A 23,162-nucleotide genomic window follows, 5' to 3' on the forward strand; every position below is an offset into this window, starting at 1 on the left:
TCCCACTTCTTCAAGCATAAAATAAAACTTGAAACCAGCCATAAATCCTTGAAAGGAGTGTTTACAGTGTTTCCACTAAGCACAATGAATATGATATTTGCCTATCAACAAAATAATATTAATTAAACAATAATAATGAAAAATAACGCTATTGGCTTTACTCATATTACTTAAGGATATACAGGAACTAAACATGTTTCTTAATCGTCTAAATGGAGTTTGAAGATTTTTTTTTACTCTCTAAATTAATATAGAATTAAACGTGTTATTTTAGATTTTTATTTTTTAATATAAATAGTTCGTTACATGAGATTTGTCCAAATGTGTTTGCCGTAGAGTTCACGTGACGGTGACAGAAACTACTATTAGTGTTAGTCCATTCCAGGCTGCATTCACATAGCCACACACGCTTATTTACATAATTCATCCTGAATTCGTACTGAACGGACTTAAACATCGACACTGTGCCTCCGTCACTTCTTTATTGAAGTCAAACATAATTGGTACATTTCGTGTCTGATTACTCTCGGCCCAGTTTATGTTAGCCTAGCTTATTTTAGCTTGCTAGCCGCCAAAAAGGATACGGCCGTCATGTGTGTGCGTAAAGTGTCGTGACTTCGTGTGAAAATGTTCGCAAGAACGAAAGTCAAGTACGAAGAGGAGCTTTGTGGAGCACAAGAGAACGAGCGACAACGTCAACTACTGGACGCTGTTTGCAAGCAGCCTCGAGATGTGTTGAACAGAGCGGGTTTGTCACTTGTTTAATTCATACTTTTCAACAATATGTCCGTATTTATTTTTGAAAGGAATCTTCATCCGGGCACTTTGTTACGTACAATTACAGTTTTTCCTCAGTCGCCGTGGACTATATGCACAAATCAGTTCCGCATTCGACGTACGAGTGCACCCAACCTTCCGGTGCGGGGAGACTTTAGCGGAGCGCACTGTTGATGTGATGTAAAACTCTAAGCCTAAATCTTTAATCCACTGAAAAAGAACAGGAGTCGCTCCTTGCTTTAATACTATGTCATCAGAATTTTAAAACGACTAATTAGATCACCCAGAGCCGTCATTTTAACGGCTTGAGCTCTTGTAATGATGTAATTGCTTAAAATTATTATTACACGTAAATACAAGCCGTTTGAGTAGCTACTAAAGCTGTTTTGTTTATTCGATTTTTTAAAATGTAAATTATGTATTGTAGCTTCTCTCCCGGGACTAGTGGAGTCCACACAGTGGTTGGTGTTTTCATCCCTAATATTCAATGTTTGTATATAAAAAAAATAATAATTATTATATCCGGAACAATCAGGGTTACAAAGTTATGTGATAAGTGATTTCTGGAACAAAATGAAGACTGAGACGATACGTAACATTGGCCAGATTTGTTATTCTTTCACGGGTTTGGCCCATGTCATAATCTTAAATATAAAATACATAACATCACAATAAATTGACTTTACGAAACCATGTGTATCTTGTGTCCCGCAGAAGTCAGTGAAAAACATCTTTGTCCTGAGCGGAGGGAGCCAGAGTTCCCTGGTGTGAAAGAGGAGGAGGAGGACTTGCAGCCTCTTCAAGTTAAAGAAGAGAAGCAGCCACAGCCTCTCAACATAAAAAAAGAGGAGCGGCTGCCGCCATACATTAAAGAGGAGGAGCATTTCACAGAGTTGCCCGTGACTGCTGTCCATTTGAAGACTGAAGATGAATGTCAATATGAAGAGAACAAAGGGGCGGAGCTTCCAAGCAGCAGCTCAATACAACAAATAACAACAGAAGATGATGAGGACCAAGCAGACAATCGGTTACCTCCAATGTCAGATGGTGAAGACGCGTCACACTCTCCTCACACTAGTGACTATGAACAGTTTGACGGTGATGTGACATGTCACACTGACAGCAAACGTTGGAAATGTTCTCAGTGTGGGAAAACGTTTGGCTACAAGTGTCATTTGAGAACCCATTTGATTGTCCACACTGGTGAGAAACCTTTTGCCTACTCAGTTTGTGGTCAAAATTTTGCTCAGAGTGGAAGCTTAAAAATACACACAAGAACCCACACTGGCGAGAAGCCTTTTGCTTGCTCAGTTTGTGGTCGAAATTTTGCTCAGAAGGGAACCTTAAAAGACCACGCGAGAACACATAATGGAGAGAAGCCTTTTGCCTGCTCAGTTTGTGGTCAAAATTTTGCTCAAAGGGGAGAGTTAAAAATACACACAAGAAACCACACTGGCGAGAAGCCTTTTGCCTGCTCAGTTTGTGGTCAAAATTTTGCTCAAAAGGGAGAATTAAAAATACACACAAGAACCCACACTGGCGAGAAGCCTTTTGCTTGCTCCGTTTGTGGTCAAAATTTTGCTCGGATGGGAACCTTAAAAGACCACGCGCGAACACATACTGGAGAGAAGCCTTTTCCCTGCTCAGTTTGTGGTCAAAATTTTGCTCACAAGGGAAGCTTAACAAGGCACATGAGAACCCACACTGGAGAGAAGCCTTTTGCCTGCTCAGTTTGTGGTCAAAATTTTGCTCAAAGGAGAGAGTTAAAAATACACACAAGAAACCACACTGGCGAGAAGCCTTTTGCCTGCTCAGTTTGTGGTCAAAATTTTGCTTGGAAAGGATACTTAAAAAAGCACACAAGAACCCACACTGGAGAGAAGCCTTTTGCCTGCTCAGTTTGTGGTCAAAATTTTGCTCAAAAGGGAGACTTAAAAATACACACAAAAACCCACACTGGCGAGAAGCCTTTTGCTTGCTCCGTTTGTGGTCAAAATTTTGCTCGGATGGGAACCTTAAAAATACACATAAGAACCCACACTGGAGAGAAGCCTTTTGCCTGCTCAGTTTGTGGTCAAACTTTTGCTCGGAAAGGATACTTAAAAATACACACAAGAACCCACACTGGAGAGAAGCCTTTTGCCTGCTCAGTTTGTGGTCAAAATTTTGCTCAAAAGAGAGACTTAAAAATCCACACAAGAACCCACACTGGCGAGAAGCCTTTTGCTTGCTCCGTTTGTGGTCAAAATTTTGCTCGGATGGGAACCTTGAAAATACACATAAGAACCCACACTGGAGAGAAGCCTTTTGCCTGCTCAGTTTGTGGTCAAACTTTTGCTCGGAAGGAACACTTAAAAAGACACACAAGAACCCACACTGGCGAGAAGCCTTTTGCTTGCTCCGTTTGTGGTTGGAAATTTGCCCTGAATGAAAACTTAAAAAGACACATAACAACACACACTGGTGAGAAACCCTTTTCCTGCTCACTTTGTTGTCAAAGATTCCCAAGTGAGGCTGAAGCTAAGAGGCACACGTGTGCTGGTGAGAATAGCAGCGATGAATGAAGCTTGATATGATCTCATTTATGAATTTACATTTAAAATGGTGCAGAAATTTCGAATGATCCGTGTACTTGTATTGTGTGTTGTGTGTCTTACTCTTGACTTACCCTATTTTGTCATTTAAATTCATATTTAAAATGTTACATCAACCTGACAAGGGGCTGCAGATGAAAACTATCTGACGGCTATAATCTGACATGTTTACTTGTAAATGTCCGTTCATTAGCGCTGTGCTGTCACTATCAAATAGTTTTAGAATCGATTAGTCAGATTCATTGGAATTTTGCATAACACTGTATTATGAAAGGATTTCCCCCCTGATTATTGTTTATTATTGGTGTTTATTTCATACTTCATATTCGTATAGTGATTTAAAAAGAAAAAAAGATGGGGTTGAAGAAAAAAATGGCTCCAAACAATTAGTCGATTATTACAGTAGTTGTCGATTAATTGATTAATTCTGACAGCTCTACACTGTGCCTTATATATATTTTTTATAATACATTTTCCATGTTTAATATGCATGAAAGGTAATTACAATGACAGTGATTTTAAATGATCTCCATTTTTGTGCTCTATTTGTATTGCGTGGACAAGTGTTGACAATTCGGGAGAAACTTTGATTCATTGTGGTGAGATGAAAAAGTGTACCTGATTATGATCCTGATTAAAGTACTGCTCTTCGCATGCCTTTATCTCAACGACATGCTCACACTCACGACTTTCAAATTTTCAATTCTATTTCAATTCCATTTTCTTACAATCAATCAAAAACAAATGTCTGCATTTAATTTTTTTTTTTTTTTCACTTTGAAAGAAAATGGACCAGTAGTTCAAAAAAAATGCGGATTTGTAAGCCATGTTTGAAAACAATTTTGTATTTTTGTTACAATGGAAACTAGAATTAAAGGTGAATCCACGACTGTGTGCATTTGTTTCTTTTTTGTGTGCTCTGGATTGTACCAATTGGGACCAGTAGATGGCAGTGTACAATAGAGCAAAACAGCCGTATATAGAGAGTCTGGCCAACTGAAAACATGGACGCCATGTTACCCTCGGCCACAGGAGGGCGCGTGTGCTCAAGCGTGTAGCCCATGAGCATGCCTATCGCTTTCCACGCAAAACACTAGATAACTTTCTTACACAAACTATAGCTGTACAGTTTTTTTTATTTTCCCTTGTTTTATTTTAATTTTTCTTGCCTTTGAGGAATTTGACAAGCTAATAATATAAGGAATACTTTACACTGCATATATAATACAGGCTAATACTAGTATAATATGGTATACAGTATTTTTTACTGTACATGGATTTTGATTATCAACGTTGTGAATGCTGCAAATGTATCAGTGTGTTCATACATAACACATAATACGTTCAAATAAGAGATCTGATTACATACATTTGCTTTTATGTCCTGTTTTTGGACATAAAGCCAAGGACATTTTGAAGCACCTACTTCAAATCGTGTTATTTTACTTACTTCACACAAGAATGATGTGTTACTGGCTTTCCAGCCCTCTCGTTTTACTTTCACTTCCCACAATTTCCTCCTTTGTGAGTTTCTATCCTTGCATTTTTGTTTCTTTCCCACTTCTTCAAGCATAAAATAAAACTTGAAACCAGCCATAAATCCTTGAAAGGAGTGTTTACAGTGTTTCCACTAAGCACAATGAATATGATATTTGCCTATCAACAAAATAATATTAATTAAACAATAATAATGAAAAATAACGCTATTGGCTTTACTCATATTACTTAAGGATATACAGGAACTAAACATGTTTCTTAATCGTGTAAATGGAGTTTGAAGATTTGTTTTTTTACTCTCTAAATTAATATAGAATTAAACGTGTTATTTTAGATTTTTATTTTTTAATATAAATAGTTCGTTACATGAGATTTGTCCAAATGTGTTTGCCGTAGAGTTCACGTGACGGTGACAGAAACTACTATTAGTGTTAGTCCATTCCAGGCTGCATTCACATAGCCACACACGCTTATTTACATAATTCATCCTGAATTCGTACTGAACGGACTTAAACATCGACACTGTGCCTCCGTCACTTCTTTATTGAAGTCAAACATAATTGGTACATTTCGTGTCTGATTAAATCGTATCAGACAGTGCTCGTCGAAATCTCTCGGCCCAGTTTATGTTAGCCTAGCTTATCTTAGCTTGCTAGCCACCAAAAAGGATACGGCCGTCAAGTGTGTGCGTAAAGTGTCGTGACTTCGTGTGAAAATGTTCGCAAGAACGAAAGTCAAGTACGAAGAGGAGCTTTGTGGAGCACAAGAGAACGAGCGACAACGTCAACTACTGGACGCTGTTTGCAAGGAGCCTCGAGATGTGTTGAACAGAGCGGGTTTGTCACTTGTTTAATTCATACTTTTCAACAATATGTCCGTATTTATTTTTGAAAGGAATTTTCATCCGGGCACTTTGTTACGTACATTTACAGTTTTTCCTCAGTCGCCATGGACTATATGCACAAATCAGTTCCGCATTCGACGTACGAGTGCACCCAACCTTCCGGTGCGGGGAGACTTTAGCGGAGCGCTCTGTTGATGTGACGTAAAACTCTAAGCCTAAATCTTTAATCCACTGAAAAAGAACAGGAGTCGCTCCTTGCTTTAATACTATGTCATCAGAATTTTAAAACGACTAATTAGGTCACCCAGAGCCGTAATTATAACGGCTTGAGCTCTTGTAATGATATAATTGCTTAAAATTATTATTACACGTAAATACAAGCCGTTTGAGTAGCTACTAAAGCTATTTTGTTTATTCGATTTTTTAAAATGTAAATTATGTATTGTAGCTTCTCTCCCGGGACTACTGGAGTCCACACAGTGGTTGGTGTTTTCATCCCTAATATTCAATGTTTGTATATAAAAAAAAAAAATAATAATTATATCCGGAACAATCAGGGTTACAAAGTTATGTGATAAGTGATTTCTGGAACAAAATGAAGACTGAGACGATACGTAACATTGGCCAGATTTGTTATTCTTTCACGGGTTTGGCCCATGTGATAATCTTAAATATAAAATACATAACATCACAATAAATTGACTTTACGAAACCATGTGTATCTTGTGTCCCGCAGAAGTCAGTGAAAAACATCTTTGTCCTGAGCGGAGGGAGCCAGAGTTCCCTGGTGTGAAAGAGGAGGAGGAGGACTTGCAGCCTCTTCAAGTTAAAGAAGAGAAGCAGCCACAGCCTCTCAACATAAAAAAAGAGGAGCGGCTGCCGCCATACATTAAAGAGGAGGAGCATTTCACAGAGTTGCCCGTGACTGCTGTCCATTTGAAGACTGAAGATGAATGTCAATATGAAGAGAACAAAGGGGCGGAGCTTCCAAGCAGCAGCTCAATACAACAAATAACAACAGAAGATGATGAGGCCCAAGCAGACAATCGGTTACCTCCGATGTCAGATGGTGAAGACGCGTCACACTCTCCTCACACTAGTGACTATGAACAGTTTGACGGTGATGTGACATGTCACACTGACAGCAAACGTTGGAAATGTTCTCAGTGTGGGAAAACGTTTGGCTACAAGTGTCATTTGAGAACCCATTTGATTGGCCACACTGGTGAGAAACCTTTTGCCTACTCAGTTTGTGGTCAAAATTTTGCTCAGAGTGGAAGCTTAAAAATACACACAAGAACCCACACTGGCGAGAAGCCTTTTCCCTGTTCAGTTTGTGGTCAAAATTTTGCTACGAAGGGAAGCTTAAAAATACACACAAGAACCCACACTGGCGAGAAGCCTTTTGCTTGCTCAGTTTGTGGTCGAAATTTTGCTCAGAAGGGAACCTTAAAAGACCACGCGAGAACACACACTGGAGAGAAGCCTTTTACCTGCTCAGTTTGTGGTCAAAATTTTGCTCTGAGGGAACACTTAAAAAGACACACAAGAACCCACACTGGCGAGAAGCCTTTTACCTGCTCAGTTTGTGGTCAAAATTTTGCTCAGAAGGGAGACTTAAAAAGACACACAAGAACCCACACTGGCGAGAAGCCTTTTACCTGCTCTGTTTGTGGTCAAAATTTTGCTCAGAAGGGAGACTTAAAAATACACACAAGAACCCACACTGGCGAGAAGCCTTTTGCCTGTTCAGTTTGTGGTCGAAATTTTGCTCACAAGGTAAGCTTAAAAATACACATGAGAACCCACACTGGAGAGAAGGCTTTTCCCTGCTCAGTTTGTGGTCAAAATTTTGCTGGGAAGGGAAGCTTGAAAATACACACAAGAACCCACACTGGCGAGAAGCCTTTTGCTTGCTCCGTTTGTGGTCAAAATTTTGCTCGGACGGGACACTTAAAAATACACACAAGAACCCACACTGGAGAGAAGCCTTTTGTCTGCTCAGTTTGTGGTCAAAATTTTACTCAGAAGGGAAGCTTAAAAAGACACACAAGAATCCACACTGGAGAGAAGCCTTTTGTCTGCTCAGTTTGTGGTCAAAATTTTACTGGGAAGGGAAGCTTAAAAAGACACACAAGAATCCACACTGGAGAGAAGCCTTTTGTCTGCTCAGTTTGTGGTCAAAATTTTACTGGGAAGGGAAGCTTAACAAGGCACACAAGAACCCACACTGGCGAGAAGCCTTTTGCCTGCTCAGTTTGTGGTCAAAATTTTGCTTGGAAAGGATACTTAAAAAAGCACACAAGAACCCACACTGGAGAGAAGCCTTTTGCCTGCTCAGTTTGTGGTCAAAATTTTGCTCAAAAGGGAGACTTAAAAATACACACAAGAACCCACACTGGCGAGAAGCCTTTTGCTTGCTCCGTTTGTGGTCAAAATTTTGCTCGGATGGGAACCTTAAAAATACACATAAGAACCCACACTGGAGAGAAGCCTTTTGCCTGCTCAGTTTGTGGTCAAAATTTTGCTCGGAAGGAACACTTAAAAAGACACACAAGAACCCACACTGGCTAGAAGCCTTTTGCCTGCTCAGTTTGTGGTCAAATTTTTGCTTGGAAGGGAAGCTTAAAAACACACACAAGAACCCACACTGGTGAGAAACCCTTTTCCTGCTCACTTTGTTGTCAAAGATTCCCAAGTGAGGCTGAAGCTAAGAGGCACACGTGTGCTGGTGAGGATAGCAGCGATGAATGAAGCTTGATATGATCTCATTTATGAATTTACATTTAAAATGGTGCAGAAATTTCGAATGATCCGTGTACTTGTATTGTGTGTTGTGTGTCTTACTCTTGACTTACCCTATTTTGTCATTTAAATTCATATTTAAAATGTTACATCAACCTGACAAGGGGCTGCAGATGAAAACTATCTGACGGCTGTAATCTGACATGTTTACTTGTAAATGTCCGTTCATTAGCGCTGTGCTGTCACTATCAAATAGTTTTAGAATCGATTAGTCAGATTCATTGGAATTTTGCATAACACTGTATTACGAAAGGATCTCCCCCCTGATTATTGTTTATTATTGGTGTTTATTTCATACTTCATATTCGTATAGTGATTTAAAAAGAAAAAAAGATGGGGTTGAAGAAAAAAATGGCTCCAAACAATTAGTCGATTATTACAGTAGTTGTCGATTAATTGATTAATTCTGACAGCTCTACACTGTGCCTTATATATATTTTTTATAATACATTTTCCATGTTTAATATGCATGAAAGGTAATTACAATGACAGTGATTTTAAATGATCTCCATTTTTGTGCTCTATTTGTATTGCGTGGACAAGTGTTGACAATTCGGGAGAAACTTTGATTCATTGTGGTGAGATGAAAAAGTGTACCTGATTATGATCCTGATTAAAGTACTGCTCTTCGCATGCCTTTATCTCAACGACGTGCTCACACTTACGACTTTCAAATTTTCAATTCTATTTCAATTCCATTTTCTTACAATCAATCAAAAACAAAGGTCTGCATTTAAATTGTTTTTTTTTTTCACTTTGAAAGAAAATGGACCAGCAGTTCAAAAAAAAATTGTGGATTTGTAAGCCATGTTTGAAAACAATTTTGTAGTTTTGTTACATTGGAAACTAGAATTAAAGGCGAATCCACGACTGTGTGCTTTTGTTTCTTTTTTGTGTGCTCTGGATTGTACCAATTGGGACCAGTAGATGGCAGTGTACAATAGAGCAAAACAGCCGTATATAGAGAGTCTGGCCAACTGAAAACATGGACGCCATGTTACCCTCGGCCACAGGAGGGCGCGTGTGCTCAAGCGTGTAGCCCATGAGCATGCCTATCGCTTTCCACGCAAAACACTAGATAACTTTCTTACACAAACTATAGCTGTACAGTTTTTTTTTATTTTCCCTTGTTTTATTTTAATTTTTCTTGCTTTTGAGGAATTTGACAAGCTAATAATATAAGGAATACTTTACACTGCATATATAATACAGTCTAATACTAGTATAATATGGTATACAGTATTTTTTACTGTACATGGATTTTGATTTTCAACGTTGTGAATGCTGCAAATGTATCAGTGTGTTCATACATAACACATAATACGTTCAAATAAGAGATCTGATTACATACATTTGCTTTTATGTCCTGTTTTTGGACATAAAGCCAAGGACATTTTGAAGCACCTACTTCAAATCGTGTTATTTTACTTACTTCACACAAGAATGATGTGTTACTGGCTTTCCAGCCCTCTCGTTTTACTTTCACTTCCCACAATTTCCTCCTTTGTGAGTTTCTATCCTTGCATTTTTGTTTCTTTCCCACTTCTTCAAGCATAAAATAAAACTTGAAACCAGCCATAAATCCTTGAAAGGAGTGTTTACAGTGTTTCCACTAAGCACAATGAATATGATATTTGCCTATCAACAAAATAATATTAATTAAACAATAATAATGAAAAATAACGCTATTGGCTTTACTCATATTACTTAAGGATATACAGGAACTAAACATGTTTCTTAATCGTCTAAATGGAGTTTGAAGATTTTTTTTTACTCTCTAAATTAATATAGAATTAAACGTGTTATTTTAGATTTTTATTTTTTAATATAAATAGTTCGTTACATGAGCTTTGTCCAAATGTGTTTGCCGTAGAGTTCACGTGACGGTGACAGAAACTACTATTAGTGTTAGTCCATTCCAGGCTGCATTCACATAGCCACACACGCTTATTTACATAATTCATCCTGAATTCGTACTGAACGGACTTAAACATCGACACTGTGCCTCCGTCACTTCTTTATTGAAGTCAAACATAATTGGTACATTTCGTGTCTGATTACTCTCGGCCCAGTTTATGTTAGCCTAGCTTATTTTAGCTTGCTAGCCGCCAAAAAGGATACGGCCGTCATGTGTGTGCGTAAAGTGTCGTGACTTCGTGTGAAAATGTTCGCAAGAACGAAAGTCAAGTACGAAGAGGAGCTTTGTGGAGCACAAGAGAACGAGCGACAACGTCAACTACTGGACGCTGTTTGCAAGCAGCCTCGAGATGTGTTGAACAGAGCGGGTTTGTCACTTGTTTAATTCATACTTTTCAACAATATGTCCGTATTTATTTTTGAAAGGAATCTTCATCCGGGCACTTTGTTACGTACAATTACAGTTTTTCCTCAGTCGCCGTGGACTATATGCACAAATCAGTTCCGCATTCGACGTACGAGTGCACCCAACCTTCCGGTGCGGGGAGACTTTAGCGGAGCGCACTGTTGATGTGATGTAAAACTCTAAGCCTAAATCTTTAATCCACTGAAAAAGAACAGGAGTCGCTCCTTGCTTTAATACTATGTCATCAGAATTTTAAAACGACTAATTAGATCACCCAGAGCCGTCATTTTAACGGCTTGAGCTCTTGTAATGATGTAATTGCTTAAAATTATTATTACACGTAAATACAAGCCGTTTGAGTAGCTACTAAAGCTATTTTGTTTATTCGATTTTTTAAAATGTAAATTATGTATTGTAGCTTCTCTCCCGGGACTAGTGGAGTCCACACAGTGGTTGGTGTTTTCATCCCTAATATTCAATGTTTGTATATAAAAAAAATAATAATTATTATATCCGGAACAATCAGGGTTACAAAGTTATGTGATAAGTGATTTCTGGAACAAAATGAAGACTGAGACGATACGTAACATTGGCCAGATTTGTTATTCTTTCACGGGTTTGGCCCATGTCATAATCTTAAATATAAAATACATAACATCACAATAAATTGACTTTACGAAACCATGTGTATCTTGTGTCCCGCAGAAGTCAGTGAAAAACATCTTTGTCCTGAGCGGAGGGAGCCAGAGTTCCCTGGTGTGAAAGAGGAGGAGGAGGACTTGCAGCCTCTTCAAGTTAAAGAAGAGAAGCAGCCACAGCCTCTCAACATAAAAAAAGAGGAGCGGCTGCCGCCATACATTAAAGAGGAGGAGCATTTCACAGAGTTGCCCGTGACTGCTGTCCATTTGAAGACTGAAGATGAATGTCAATATGAAGAGAACAAAGGGGCGGAGCTTCCAAGCAGCAGCTCAACACAACAAATAACAACAGAAGATGATGAGGACCAAGCAGACAATCTGTTACCTCCGATGTCAGATGGTGAAGACGCGTCACACTCTCCTCACACTAGTGACTATGAACAGTTTGACGGTGATGTGACATGTCACACTGACAGCAAACGTTGGAAATGTTCTCAGTGTGGGAAAACGTTTGGCTACAAGTGTCATTTGAGAACCCATTTGATTGTCCACACTGGTGAGAAACCTTTTGCCTACTCAGTTTGTGGTCAAAATTTTGCTCAGAGTGGAAGCTTAAAAATACACACAAGAACCCACACTGGCGAGAAGCCTTTTGCTTGCTCAGTTTGTGGTCGAAATTTTGCTCAGAAGGGAACCTTAAAAGACCACGCGAGAACACATACTGGAGAGAAGCCTTTTGCCTGCTCAGTTTGTGGTCAAAATTTTGCTCAAAGGGGAGAGTTAAAAATACACACAAGAAACCACACTGGCGAGAAGCCTTTTGCCTGCTCAGTTTGTGGTCAAACTTTTGCTCGGAAAGGATACTTAAAAAAGCACACAAGAACCCACACTGGAGAGAAGCCTTTTGCCTGCTCAGTTTGTGGTCAAAATTTTGCTCAAAAGGGAGAATTAAAAATACACACAAGAACCCACACTGGCGAGAAGCCTTTTGCTTGCTCCGTTTGTGGTCAAAATTTTGCTCGGATGGGAACCTTAAAAGACCACGCGCGAACACATACTGGAGAGAAGCCTTTTCCCTGCTCAGTTTGTGGTCAAAATTTTGCTCACAAGGGAAGCTTAACAAGGCACATGAGAACCCACACTGGAGAGAAGCCTTTTGCCTGCTCAGTTTGTGGTCAAAATTTTGCTCAAAGGAGAGAGTTAAAAATACACACAAGAAACCACACTGGCGAGAAGCCTTTTGCCTGCTCAGTTTGTGGTCAAAATTTTGCTTGGAAAGGATACTTAAAAAAGCACACAAGAACCCACACTGGAGAGAAGCCTTTTGCCTGCTCAGTTTGTGGTCAAAATTTTGCTCAAAAGGGAGAATTAAAAATACACACAAAAACCCACACTGGCGAGAAGCCTTTTGCTTGCTCCGTTTGTGGTCAAAATTTTGCTCGGATGGGAACCTTAAAAATACACATAAGAACCCACACTGGAGAGAAGCCTTTTGCCTGCTCAGTTTGTGGTCAAACTTTTGCTCGGAAAGGATACTTAAAAATACACACAAGAACCCACACTGGAGAGAAGCCTTTTGCCTGCTCAGTTTGTGGTCAAAATTTTGCTCAAAAGAGAGACTTAAAAATCCACACAAGAACCCACACTGGCGAGAAGCCTTTTGCTTGCTCCGTTTGTGGTCAAAATTTTGCTCGGATGGGAACCTTGAAAATACACATAAGAACCCACACTGGAGAGAAGCCTTTTGCCTGCTCAGTTTGTGGTCAAACTTTTGCTCGGAAGGAACACTTAAAAAGACACACAAGAACCCACACTGGCGAGAAGCCTTTTGCTTGCTCCGTTTGTGGTTGGAAATTTGCCCTGAATGAAAACTTAAAAAGACACATAACAACACACACTGGTGAGAAACCCTTTTCCTGCTCACTTTGTTGTCAAAGATTCCCAAGTGAGGCTGAAGCTAAGAGGCACACGTGTGCTGGTGAGAATAGCAGCGATGAATGAAGCTTGATATGATCTCATTTATGAATTTACATTTAAAATGGTGCAGAAATTTCGAATGATCCGTGTACTTGTATTGTGTGTTGTGTGTCTTACTCTTGACTTACCCTATTTTGTCATTTAAATTCATATTTAAAATGTTACATCAACCTGACAAGGGGCTGCAGATGAAAACTATCTGACGGCTGTAATCTGACATGTTTACTTGTAAATGTCCGTTCATTAGCGCTGTGCTGTCACTATCAAATAGTTTTAGAATCGATTAGTCAGATTCATTGGAATTTTGCATAACATTGTATTACGAAAGGATTTCCCCCCTGATTATTGTTTATTATTGGTGTTTATTTCATACTTCATATTCGTATAGTGATTTAAAAAGAAAAAAAGATGGGGTTGAAGAAAAAAATGGCTCCAAACAATTAGTCGATTATTACAGTAGTTGTCGATTAATTGATTAATTCTGACAGCTCTACACTGTGCCTTATATATATTTTTTATAATACATTTTCCATGTTTAATATGCATGAAAGGTAATTACAATGACAGTGATTTTAAATGATCTCCATTTTTGTGCTCTATTTGTATTGCGTGGACAAGTGTTGACAATTCGGGAGAAACTTTGATTCATTGTGGTGAGATGAAAAAGTGTACCTGATTATGATCCTGATTAAAGTACTGCTCTTCGCATGCCTTTATCTCAACGACATGCTCACACTCACGACTTTCAAATTTTCAATTCTATTTCAATTCCATTTTCTTACAATCAATCAAAAACAAATGTCTGCATTTAAATTTTTTTTTTTTTTCACTTTGAAAGAAAATGGACCAGTAGTTCAAAAAAAATGCGGATTTGTAAGCCATGTTTGAAAACAATTTTGTATTTTTGTTACAATGGAAACTAGAATTAAAGGCGAATCCACGACTGTGTGCATTTGTTTCTTTTTTGTGTGCTCTGGATTGTACCAATTGGGACCAGTAGATGGCAGTGTACAATAGAGCAAAACAGCCGTATATAGAGAGTCTGGCCAACTGAAAACATGGACGCCATGTTACCCTCGGCCACAGGAGGGCGCGTGCGCTCAAGCGTGTAGCCCATGAGCATGCCTATCGTTTTCCACGCAAAACACTAGATAACTTTATTACACAAACGATAGCTGTACAGTTTTTTTATATATTTTCCCTTGTTTTATTTTAATTTTTCTTGCCTTTGGGGAATTTGACAAGCTAATAATATAAGGAATACTTTACACTGCATATATAATACAGGCTAATACTAGTATAATATGGTATACAGTATTTTTTACTGTACATGGATTTTGATTTTCAACGTTGTGAATGCTGCAAATGTATCAGTGTGTTCATACATAACACATAATACGTTCAAATAAGAGATCTGATTACATACATTTGCTTTTATGTCCTGTTTTTGGACATAAAGCCAAGGACATTTTGAAGCACCTACTTCAAATCGTGTTATTTTACTTACTTCACACAAGAATGATGTGTTACTGGCTTTCCAGCCCTCTCGTTTTACTTTCACTTCCCACAATTTCCTCCTTTGTGAGTTTCTATCCTTGCATTTTTGTTTCTTTCCCACTTCTTCAAGCATAAAATAAAACTTGAAACCAGCCATAAATCCTTGAAAGGAGTGTTTACAGTGTTTCCACTAAGCACAATGAATATGATATTTGCCTATCAACAAAATAATATTAATTAAACAATAATAATGAAAAATAACGCTATTGGCTTTACTCATATTACTTAAGGATATACAGGAACTAAACATGTTTCTTAATCGTGTAAATGGAGTTTGAAGATTTGTTTTTTTACTCTCTAAATTAATATAGAATTAAACGTGTTATTTTAGATTTTTATTTTTTAATAAAATAGTTCGTTACATGAGATTTGTCCAAATATGTTTGCCGTAGAGTTCACGTGACGGTGACAGAAACTACTATTAGTGTTAGTCCATTCCAGGCTGCATTCACATAGCCACACACGCTTATTTACATAATTCATCCTGAATTCGTACTGAACGGACTTAAACATCGACACTGTGCCTCCGTCACTTCTTTATTGAAGTCAAACATAATTGGTACATTTCGTGTCTGATTAAATCGTATCAGACAGTGCTCGTCGAAATCTCTCGGCCCAGTTTATGTTAGCCTAGCTTATTTTAGCTTGCTAGCCGCCAAAAAGGATACGGCCGTCAAGTGTGTGCGTAAAGTGTCGTGACTTCGTGTGAGAATGTTCGCAAGAACGAAAGTCAAGTACGAAGAGGAGCTTTGTGGAGCACAAGAGAACGAGCGACAACGTCAACTACTGGACGCTGTTTGCAAGGAGCCTCGAGATGTGTTGAACAGAGCGGGTTTGTCACTTGTTTAATTCATACTTTTCAACAATATGTCCGTATTTATTTTTGAAAGGAATCTTCATCCGGGCACTTTGTTACGTACATTTACAGTTTTTCCTCAGTCGCCATGGACTATATGCACAAATCAGTTCCGCATTCGACGTACGAGTGCACCCAACCTTCCGGTGCGGGGAGACTTTAGCGGAGCGCTCTGTTGATGTGACGTAAAACTCTAAGCCTAAATCTTTAATCCACTGAAAAAGAACAGGAGTCGCTCCTTGCTTTAATACTATGTCATCAGAATTTTAAAACGACTAATTAGGTCACCCAGAGCCGTAATTATAACGGCTTGAGCTCTTGTAATGATATAATTGCTTAAAATTATTATTACACGTAAATACAAGCCGTTTGAGTAGCTACTAAAGCTATTTTGTTTATTCGATTTTTTAAAATGTAAATTATGTATTGTAGCTCCTCTCCCGGGACTACTGGAGTCCACACAGTGGTTGGTGTTTTCATCCCTCATATTCAATGTTTGTATATATAAAAAAAAAAAAATTATATCCGGAACAATCAGGGTTACAAAGTTATGATAAGTGATTTCTGGAACAAAATGAAGACTGAGACGATACGTAACATTCGCCAGATTTGTTATTCTTTCACGGGTTTGGCCCATGTGATAATCTTAAATATAAAATACATAACATCACAATAAATTGACTTTACGAAACCATGTGTATCTTGTGTACCGCAGATGTCAGTGAAAAATATCTTTGTCCTGAGCGGAGGGAGCCAGAGTTCCCTGGTGTGAAAGAGGAAGAGGACTTGCAGCCTCTTCAAGTTAAAGAAGAGGAGGAGGCACAGCCTCTCAACATAAAAAAAGAGGAGCGACTGCCGCCATACATTAAAGAGGAGGAGCATTTCACAGAGTTGCCCGTGACTGCTGTCCATTTGAAGACTGAAGATGAATGTCAATATGAAGAGAAGAAAGTGGCGGAGCTTCCAAGCAGCAGCTCAATACAACAAATAACAACAGAAGATGATGAGGACCAAGCAGACAATCTGTTACCTCCGATGTCAGATGGTGAAGACGGAGATGTGACATGTCACACTGACAGCAAAGGTTGGAAATGTTCTCAGTGTGGGAAAACTTTTGGCTACAAGTGTCATTTGAGAACCCATTTGATTAGCCACACTGGTGAGAAACCTTTTGCCTGCTCAGTTTGTGGTCAAAATTTTGCTCGAACGGGAGACTTAAAAATACACACAAGAACCCACACTGGAGAGAAGCCTTTTCCCTGCTCAGTTTGTGGTAAAAATTTTGCTGGGAAGGGAAGCTTAAAAAGACACACAAGAATCCACACTGGAGAGAAACCTTTTGCCTGCTCAGTTTGTGGTCAAAATTTTGCTGGGAAGGAAAACTTAGCAAGGCACATGAGAACCCACACTGGAGATAAGCCTTTTGCCTGCTCAGTTTGTGGTCAAAGATTTGCTCAGAAGGGAAACTTAGCAAGGCACACAATAACCCACACTGGAGAGAAGCCTTTTCCCTGCTCAGTTTGTGGTCAAAATTTTGCTGGGAAGGGAAGCTTGAAAATACACACAAGAACCCACACTGGAGAGAAGCCTTTTGCCTGCTCAGTTTGTGGTCAAAATTTTGCTGAGAAGGGAAGCTTAAAAATACACACAAGAACCCACACTGGCGAGAAGCCTTTTCCCTGCTCAGTTTGTGGTCAAAATTTTGCTGGGAAGGGAAGCTTAAAAAGACACACAAGAATCCACACTGGAGAGAAGCCTTTTGTCTGCTCAGTTTGTGGTCAAAATTTTGCTCAGAAGGCACACTTAAAAATACACACAACAATCCACACTGGAGAGAAACCTTTTTCCTGCTCAGTTTGTGGTCAAAATTTTGCTCAGAAGGGACACTTAAAAATACACACAAGATTCCACACTGGAGAGAAACCTTTTTCCTGCTCACTCTGTGGTCAAAATTTTACTCAGAAGGAAAACTTAAAAATACACACAAGAACCCACACTGGCGAGAAGCCTTTTCCCTGCTTAGTTTGTGGTCAAAATTTTGCTCACAAGGGAAACTTAGCAAGCCACATGAGAACCCACACTGGTGAGAAGCCTTTTGCCTGTTCAGTTTGTGGTCAAAATTTTACTCAGAAGGAAAGCTTAAATATACACACAAGAACCCACACTGGAGAGAAGCCCTTTGCTTGCTCCGTTTGTGGTCAAAATTTTGCTCAGAAGGGAAACTTAAAAATACACACAAGAACCCACACTGGAGAGAAGCCTTTTCCCTGCTCAGTTTGTGGTCAAAATTTTGCTCACAAGGGAAGCTTAGCAAGGCACATGAGAACCCACACTGGAGAGAAGCCTTTTGCCTGCTCAGTTTGTGGTCAAAATTTTGCTCACACGGAAAGCTTAAAAATACACACAAGAACCCACACTGGAGAGAAGCCTTTTACCTGTTCAGTTTGTTGTCAAAGATTCCCAAGTAAGGCTGAAGCTAGGAGGCACGAGTGTGCCGGTGAGGATAGCAGAGATGAATGATGGTGCAAAGATCATGTTTACCGCTGAATGAACGAATGATCTGTGTACCTGTGTTGTATGTGTCTGACTTAACCCTATTTTGAAATTGATTTTGTATATAAAATGTTACATCAACCTGACAAGGGGCTGCAGATGAAAACTATCTGACGGCTGTAATCTGACATGTTTACTTGTAAATGTCCGTTCATTAGCGCTGTGCTGTCACTATCAAATAGTTTTAGAATCGATTAATCAGATTCATTGGAATTTTGCATAACATTGTATTACGAAAGGATTTTCCCCCTGATTATTGTTTATTATTGGTGTTTATTTCATACTTCATATTCGTATAGTGATTTAAAAAGAAAAAAAGGTGGGGTTGAAGAAAAAAATGTCTCCAAACAATTAGTCGATTATATATATATATATATATATATATATATATATATATATATATATATGATTGCTGCCATCATTCGACGTCTTTTGTCTTCATTAGTAGGTCCGTCCGTCCGTCTTCTTCCGCTTATCCGGGGTCGGGTCGCGGGGGCAGCAGCTTTAGCAGGGAAGCCCAGACTTCCCTCTCCCCAGCCACTTCAGCCAGCTCATCCGACGGGACCCCAAGGCGTTCCCAGGACAGCCGAGAGACATAGTCTCTCCAGCGTGTCCTGGGTCGTCCCTGGGGCCTCCTGCCGGTAGGACATGCCCGGAACACCTCCCCAGGGAGGCGTCCAGGAGGCATCCGAACCAGATGCCCGAGCCACCTCAACTGGTTCCTCTCAACGTGGAGGAGCAGCGACTCGACGCTGAGTCCCTCTCGGATGACCGAGCTTCTCACCCTATCTCTAAGGGAGAGCCCGGCTACCCTGCGGAGGAAACTCATTTCGGCCGCTTGTATCCGGGATCTTGTTCTTTCGGTCACGACCCACAGCTCGTGACCATAGGTGAGGGTAGGAACGTAGATCGACCGGTAAATCGAGAGCTTTGCCTTTCGGCTCAGCTCCTTCTTCACCACAACGGACCAATACAGCGTCCGCATCACTGCAGACGCTGCACCGATCCGCCTGTCGATCTCCCGCTCTAACCTACCCTCACTCGTGAACAAGACCCCAAGATACTTGAACTCCTTCACTTGGGGCAGGACCTCCTCCCCGACCCGGAGTACTCTCCCCACCGGTTCACGACGTCCCGAGTCGAGGTCAACAGCACTCCGTCTCCACTATACACAGTGTTAACGGTGCACTGCTTTCCTCTCCTGAGACGCCGGATGGTGAACCAGAATTTCCTCGAAGCCGTCCGGAAGTCGTTTTCCATTTCATTAGTAGGTATGCGATAAAAAGCAACATTTGGTTTGCTCCTTTGTCTGTCTGTACAACCGACCGCACAGCAAGATATGATCGTTTTATAAGATAATCGATGAGATAAAGGACTTTACGCTGTACGAGATTCAATGGTTACAATACAAGCAAGTGGCTCTTTTGGCAGTCCAGCCTCCCCGAGGGGGCGTTCCCTTGAGGGCTGTGACGTCACGTGCAAAAGGTCAATAGACCATGGATGGCTGCTTTTCTGTCTGATGGAAGAGAGCGCGGGATGGGATTGACATTGAATGAGACGATAGACAGCACACCTTGACAACTATACTCAAATATGTTTTGTGTGTTGTTTTTTTTAGTTGACTGTTTTTCAGATGACGTTTTACTTCTGCTTCCAACTTTTGAAAATGGATATCTGTGATTTGTACTTCTTACATTTTTGAAGGAGTGTTGTTACGTTTTCAACCTCAGTGGATGACAACGCAGCGTGAAAAACATGTAAAAAGATGTCCAGTTGCTTTCTATTAGATAACGAGACTTCAACTAATACAACAGAGATACAAACCATTGAGATAATAAAGTCTTCTTGTGAGTGTGTCGCTCTTACACTACATTATTTTTTAACAGAAACCAGATGAAAGAAAAAGCATCTCAAAGTGGAAGGCTTTCCAAAACAATAACACTGTCATTTGTCATTTCCCAAAACAGAAGAAAATGTGTCAGTTGAAGTTTCTTTACGTCACACTGGAAACAAGCACTGCTTGGTGCTGTTAGGGCCTTCAAAGCCTTTTCTGCTGGACCAAACGCGAACAGAAGCACTGACCTACATTTACAACTTATGTGGAATTCAGTTCATTTTCAAGGTGGACTTTTCAAGAAAAAAATGGACATTGTGCGAATAGGTCAGCCAATATTATAGCTGGCTATTTACTAGCGACTAGCCAGTGTTGCGCTCTAAGCATAATTGTGGATTACTCGAGTCGAAAAATTGAACGGTTGACGGGACTACAATGCTGACATATTTATGCTATTTGTCTTGCTTAATTTATTGGCACAACCCTAACACTGACAATCTCGACAGTCTCTAGTGACAAACATCTGCTCGATTTTGTTGGCGATTCCTTGAGACGGTGTTTCACGGTCTCAGTGTTGATGGCGGACCTCGGCCCTACCGCTATGACTAAGTTTACACGCGGTCAATATTCGGGATTAGGTCAAAATTCCGGTTTTTGAAACATTTGAGATAACCCGTTACTCCCGTTTACACACGGACAACTTGAATAGACGTCATTTCCACTTTTAACTTTCTACAGTCAATAAAAGACAACAAGTAGTCGATCGACTCCTCACTACAAACGTGGTTCTTTGCTATGATGTCATATTTGTTTACCCCGAGTATTACCGGTGGCTTGCGCGACAATTTGTGTGTATAGACCAGAGGTGGGCATCGAGGGCCGCAGTCCTGCAGGTTTTGCGTGTTGCCCTTCTCCAACACAGCTGATATATGATCAGCTCATCAGCAAGCTCTGCATAAGCCTGATAACGATCCTGTTGATTGGAATCAGCTTGTGTTGGAAGTGAGAAACCTACAAAACCTGCAGGACTCCGGCCCTCGAGGACCGAGATTGCCCACCTCTGGTATAGACGAAAACTGGCATTTTTGCCGCAGACAGAAAATAATGTGAAAACGTCGCGACAAAGTCAATGTACTCAAGCAAGGATCGTTTAGGGAACGTTGGCGATTTTGATTCAAAAAATGCTTCCACAATGTTTGCTCTCTCCTCCACAGTGTATCTATCCATTAGGGTGAGAAATGAGTGCTTGATATTCCTGAAAACGAAAAAGAAATGTGTTATCAAGTACGAGTACAATTTTGTGTGCGTTTCCTTCCGCTGACCTCAACGAAGCGCTTAACAGAGTCAAAGAGAGGAAGAGCACTTTATTTAGAGCTGATGGAGCCGAGACTTTCCTCACCTCGGAGCATTGAGAAAAATGGGAGATGAGAGAGTGCGAGTGGGCGGGCGTGGATTTAAATCCCACTCTGTGATCCTGCAGCTTCTATTCCCGGAGGAGAAAAAAAGATCAGGCAGGGCCGCTGCGGTGGAGGTTTTGGTTTCCCCTCGCCAATTCCTCGTACCCCTGCGCCACTCCTGTTTACTCCCACCGGCCTCCTCCACCCTTGTTCATGCTCGGCATCACAGAATCGTCTTTCTTGAGCGCGTCTGGTAACCGGTAGTTATATTTATAAAATAGTTTTTTTTTTGCATTTTTCATGGAAACAGTTAGTGAACTAACAGTAGATTCTTGACTCTGATCTTTCTCTGCTTTTTTTTTTTCTGCCCCCCCCCCCTTTCTGTAATGACCCATTTCACAGGTAGATTACACTTGTCGATACATGTACTGTACTCATAGCCATCTCTTTGTTTTCCTGTTCATTAAAAAAAATATTGCTATCCTCTAAATGTTGCTGTTAGTTTGAGTTGATGCATTTCAAATGTGTTTTGTTTCATCTGCCAAATTGTAACGTTAATTTAACTTAAATGAGATGAAGGCTTTTTACTGTTTAAATTGTTTGTTTTTTTTACACTTTGAAAGAAAATGGACCAGTAGTTCAAAAAAAAATTGTGGATTTGTAAGCCATGTTTGAAAACAATATTGTATTTTTGTTACAATGGAAACTAGAATTAAAGGCGAATCCACGACTGTGTGCTTTTGTTTCTTTTTTGTATGCTCTGGATTGTACCAATTGGGACCAGTAGATGGCAGTGTACAATAGAGCAAAACAGCCGTATATAGAGAGTCTGGCCAACTGAAAACATGGACGCCATGTTACCCTCGGCCACAGGAGGGCGCGTGCGCTCAAGCGTGTAGCCCATGAGCATGCCTATCGTTTTCCACGCAAAACACTAGATAACTTTATTACACAAACGATAGCTGTACAGTTTTTTTTTTATATTTTCCCTTGTTTTATTATTTTTCTTGCCTTTGAGGAATTTGACAAGCCAATAATATAAGGAATACTTTACACTGAATATATAACACAGACTATTATCAGTATAATATGGTATACAGTATTTTTTACTGTACATGGATTTTAATTTTCAACGTTGTGAATGCTGCAAATGTATCAGTGTGTTCATACATAACACATAATACGTTCAAATAAGAGATCTGATTACATACATTTGCTTTTATGTCCTGCTTTTGGCGCCTGATATGACAAGCAAGATACCTGATAATAAAGCCAATTTCATGGTACCAATGAATGTGATATAACAGGTTCCTCTGTCATTTGTGAGTCATGAGGAATATATGGTCCTAAATTTAAACATGATTTCAGTGTAACTGACAACCAAATGTCATATTTTCTTATCATTTTTTATCAATGTCTTTCAATCATACATATACCATTATTTATAACATTTATTTACGACACAAAATTCACAAATCATTTCCACATTATGGGCTCTGTTTTATCAAGA

The 23,162-nt window shown here is 39.8% G+C and overlaps 5 protein-coding genes across 7 annotated transcripts in view; 4 read left to right on the forward strand and 1 right to left on the reverse strand.

Annotated features, from left to right (window-relative positions):
- The window catches only part of LOC144057952 (serum amyloid P-component-like), a 60,661-nt gene that overhangs the window by 13,802 nt on the left and 23,697 nt on the right, over positions 1 to 23,162 (reverse strand). The window lies entirely within an intron of this gene.
- On the forward strand, positions 350 to 4,039 carry LOC144057945 (uncharacterized). 2 transcript variants are annotated; one of them, XM_077575981.1, is made up of 3 exons: positions 350 to 748; positions 1,492 to 2,493; positions 2,578 to 4,039. In XM_077575981.1, exons 1-3 carry the CDS (start codon positions 628 to 630, stop codon positions 3,339 to 3,341), a joined length of 1,887 nt encoding a protein of 628 aa, XP_077432107.1. In that variant the 5' UTR covers positions 350 to 627; the 3' UTR covers positions 3,342 to 4,039. The 2 variants fall into 2 exon arrangements, with proteins under 2 accessions (XP_077432107.1, XP_077432106.1); XM_077575980.1 differs by having other exon boundaries at positions 1,492 to 4,039.
- Positions 5,289 to 9,392, forward strand: LOC144057946 (uncharacterized). The gene is made up of 2 exons (XM_077575982.1): positions 5,289 to 5,704; positions 6,449 to 9,392. Exons 1-2 carry the CDS (start codon positions 5,584 to 5,586, stop codon positions 8,284 to 8,286), a joined length of 1,959 nt encoding a protein of 652 aa, XP_077432108.1. The 5' UTR covers positions 5,289 to 5,583; the 3' UTR covers positions 8,287 to 9,392.
- On the forward strand, positions 10,404 to 14,177 carry LOC144057943 (uncharacterized). 2 transcript variants are annotated; one of them, XM_077575979.1, is made up of 3 exons: positions 10,404 to 10,802; positions 11,546 to 12,631; positions 12,716 to 14,177. In XM_077575979.1, the coding sequence occupies exons 1-3, from the start codon at positions 10,682 to 10,684 to the stop codon at positions 13,477 to 13,479; spliced, it is 1,971 nt and encodes a 656-aa protein (XP_077432105.1). In that variant the 5' UTR covers positions 10,404 to 10,681; the 3' UTR covers positions 13,480 to 14,177. The 2 variants fall into 2 exon arrangements, with proteins under 2 accessions (XP_077432105.1, XP_077432104.1); XM_077575978.1 differs by having other exon boundaries at positions 11,546 to 14,177.
- On the forward strand, positions 15,433 to 22,387 carry LOC144057947 (uncharacterized). Its single transcript, XM_077575984.1, has 2 exons — positions 15,433 to 15,844; positions 16,584 to 22,387. Exons 1-2 carry the CDS (start codon positions 15,724 to 15,726, stop codon positions 18,386 to 18,388), a joined length of 1,926 nt encoding a protein of 641 aa, XP_077432110.1. The 5' UTR covers positions 15,433 to 15,723; the 3' UTR covers positions 18,389 to 22,387.

This window comes from Vanacampus margaritifer, chromosome 9 (assembly GCF_051991255.1).
Source record: "Vanacampus margaritifer isolate UIUO_Vmar chromosome 9, RoL_Vmar_1.0, whole genome shotgun sequence".
Lineage (NCBI taxonomy): Eukaryota > Metazoa > Chordata > Actinopteri > Syngnathiformes > Syngnathidae > Vanacampus > Vanacampus margaritifer.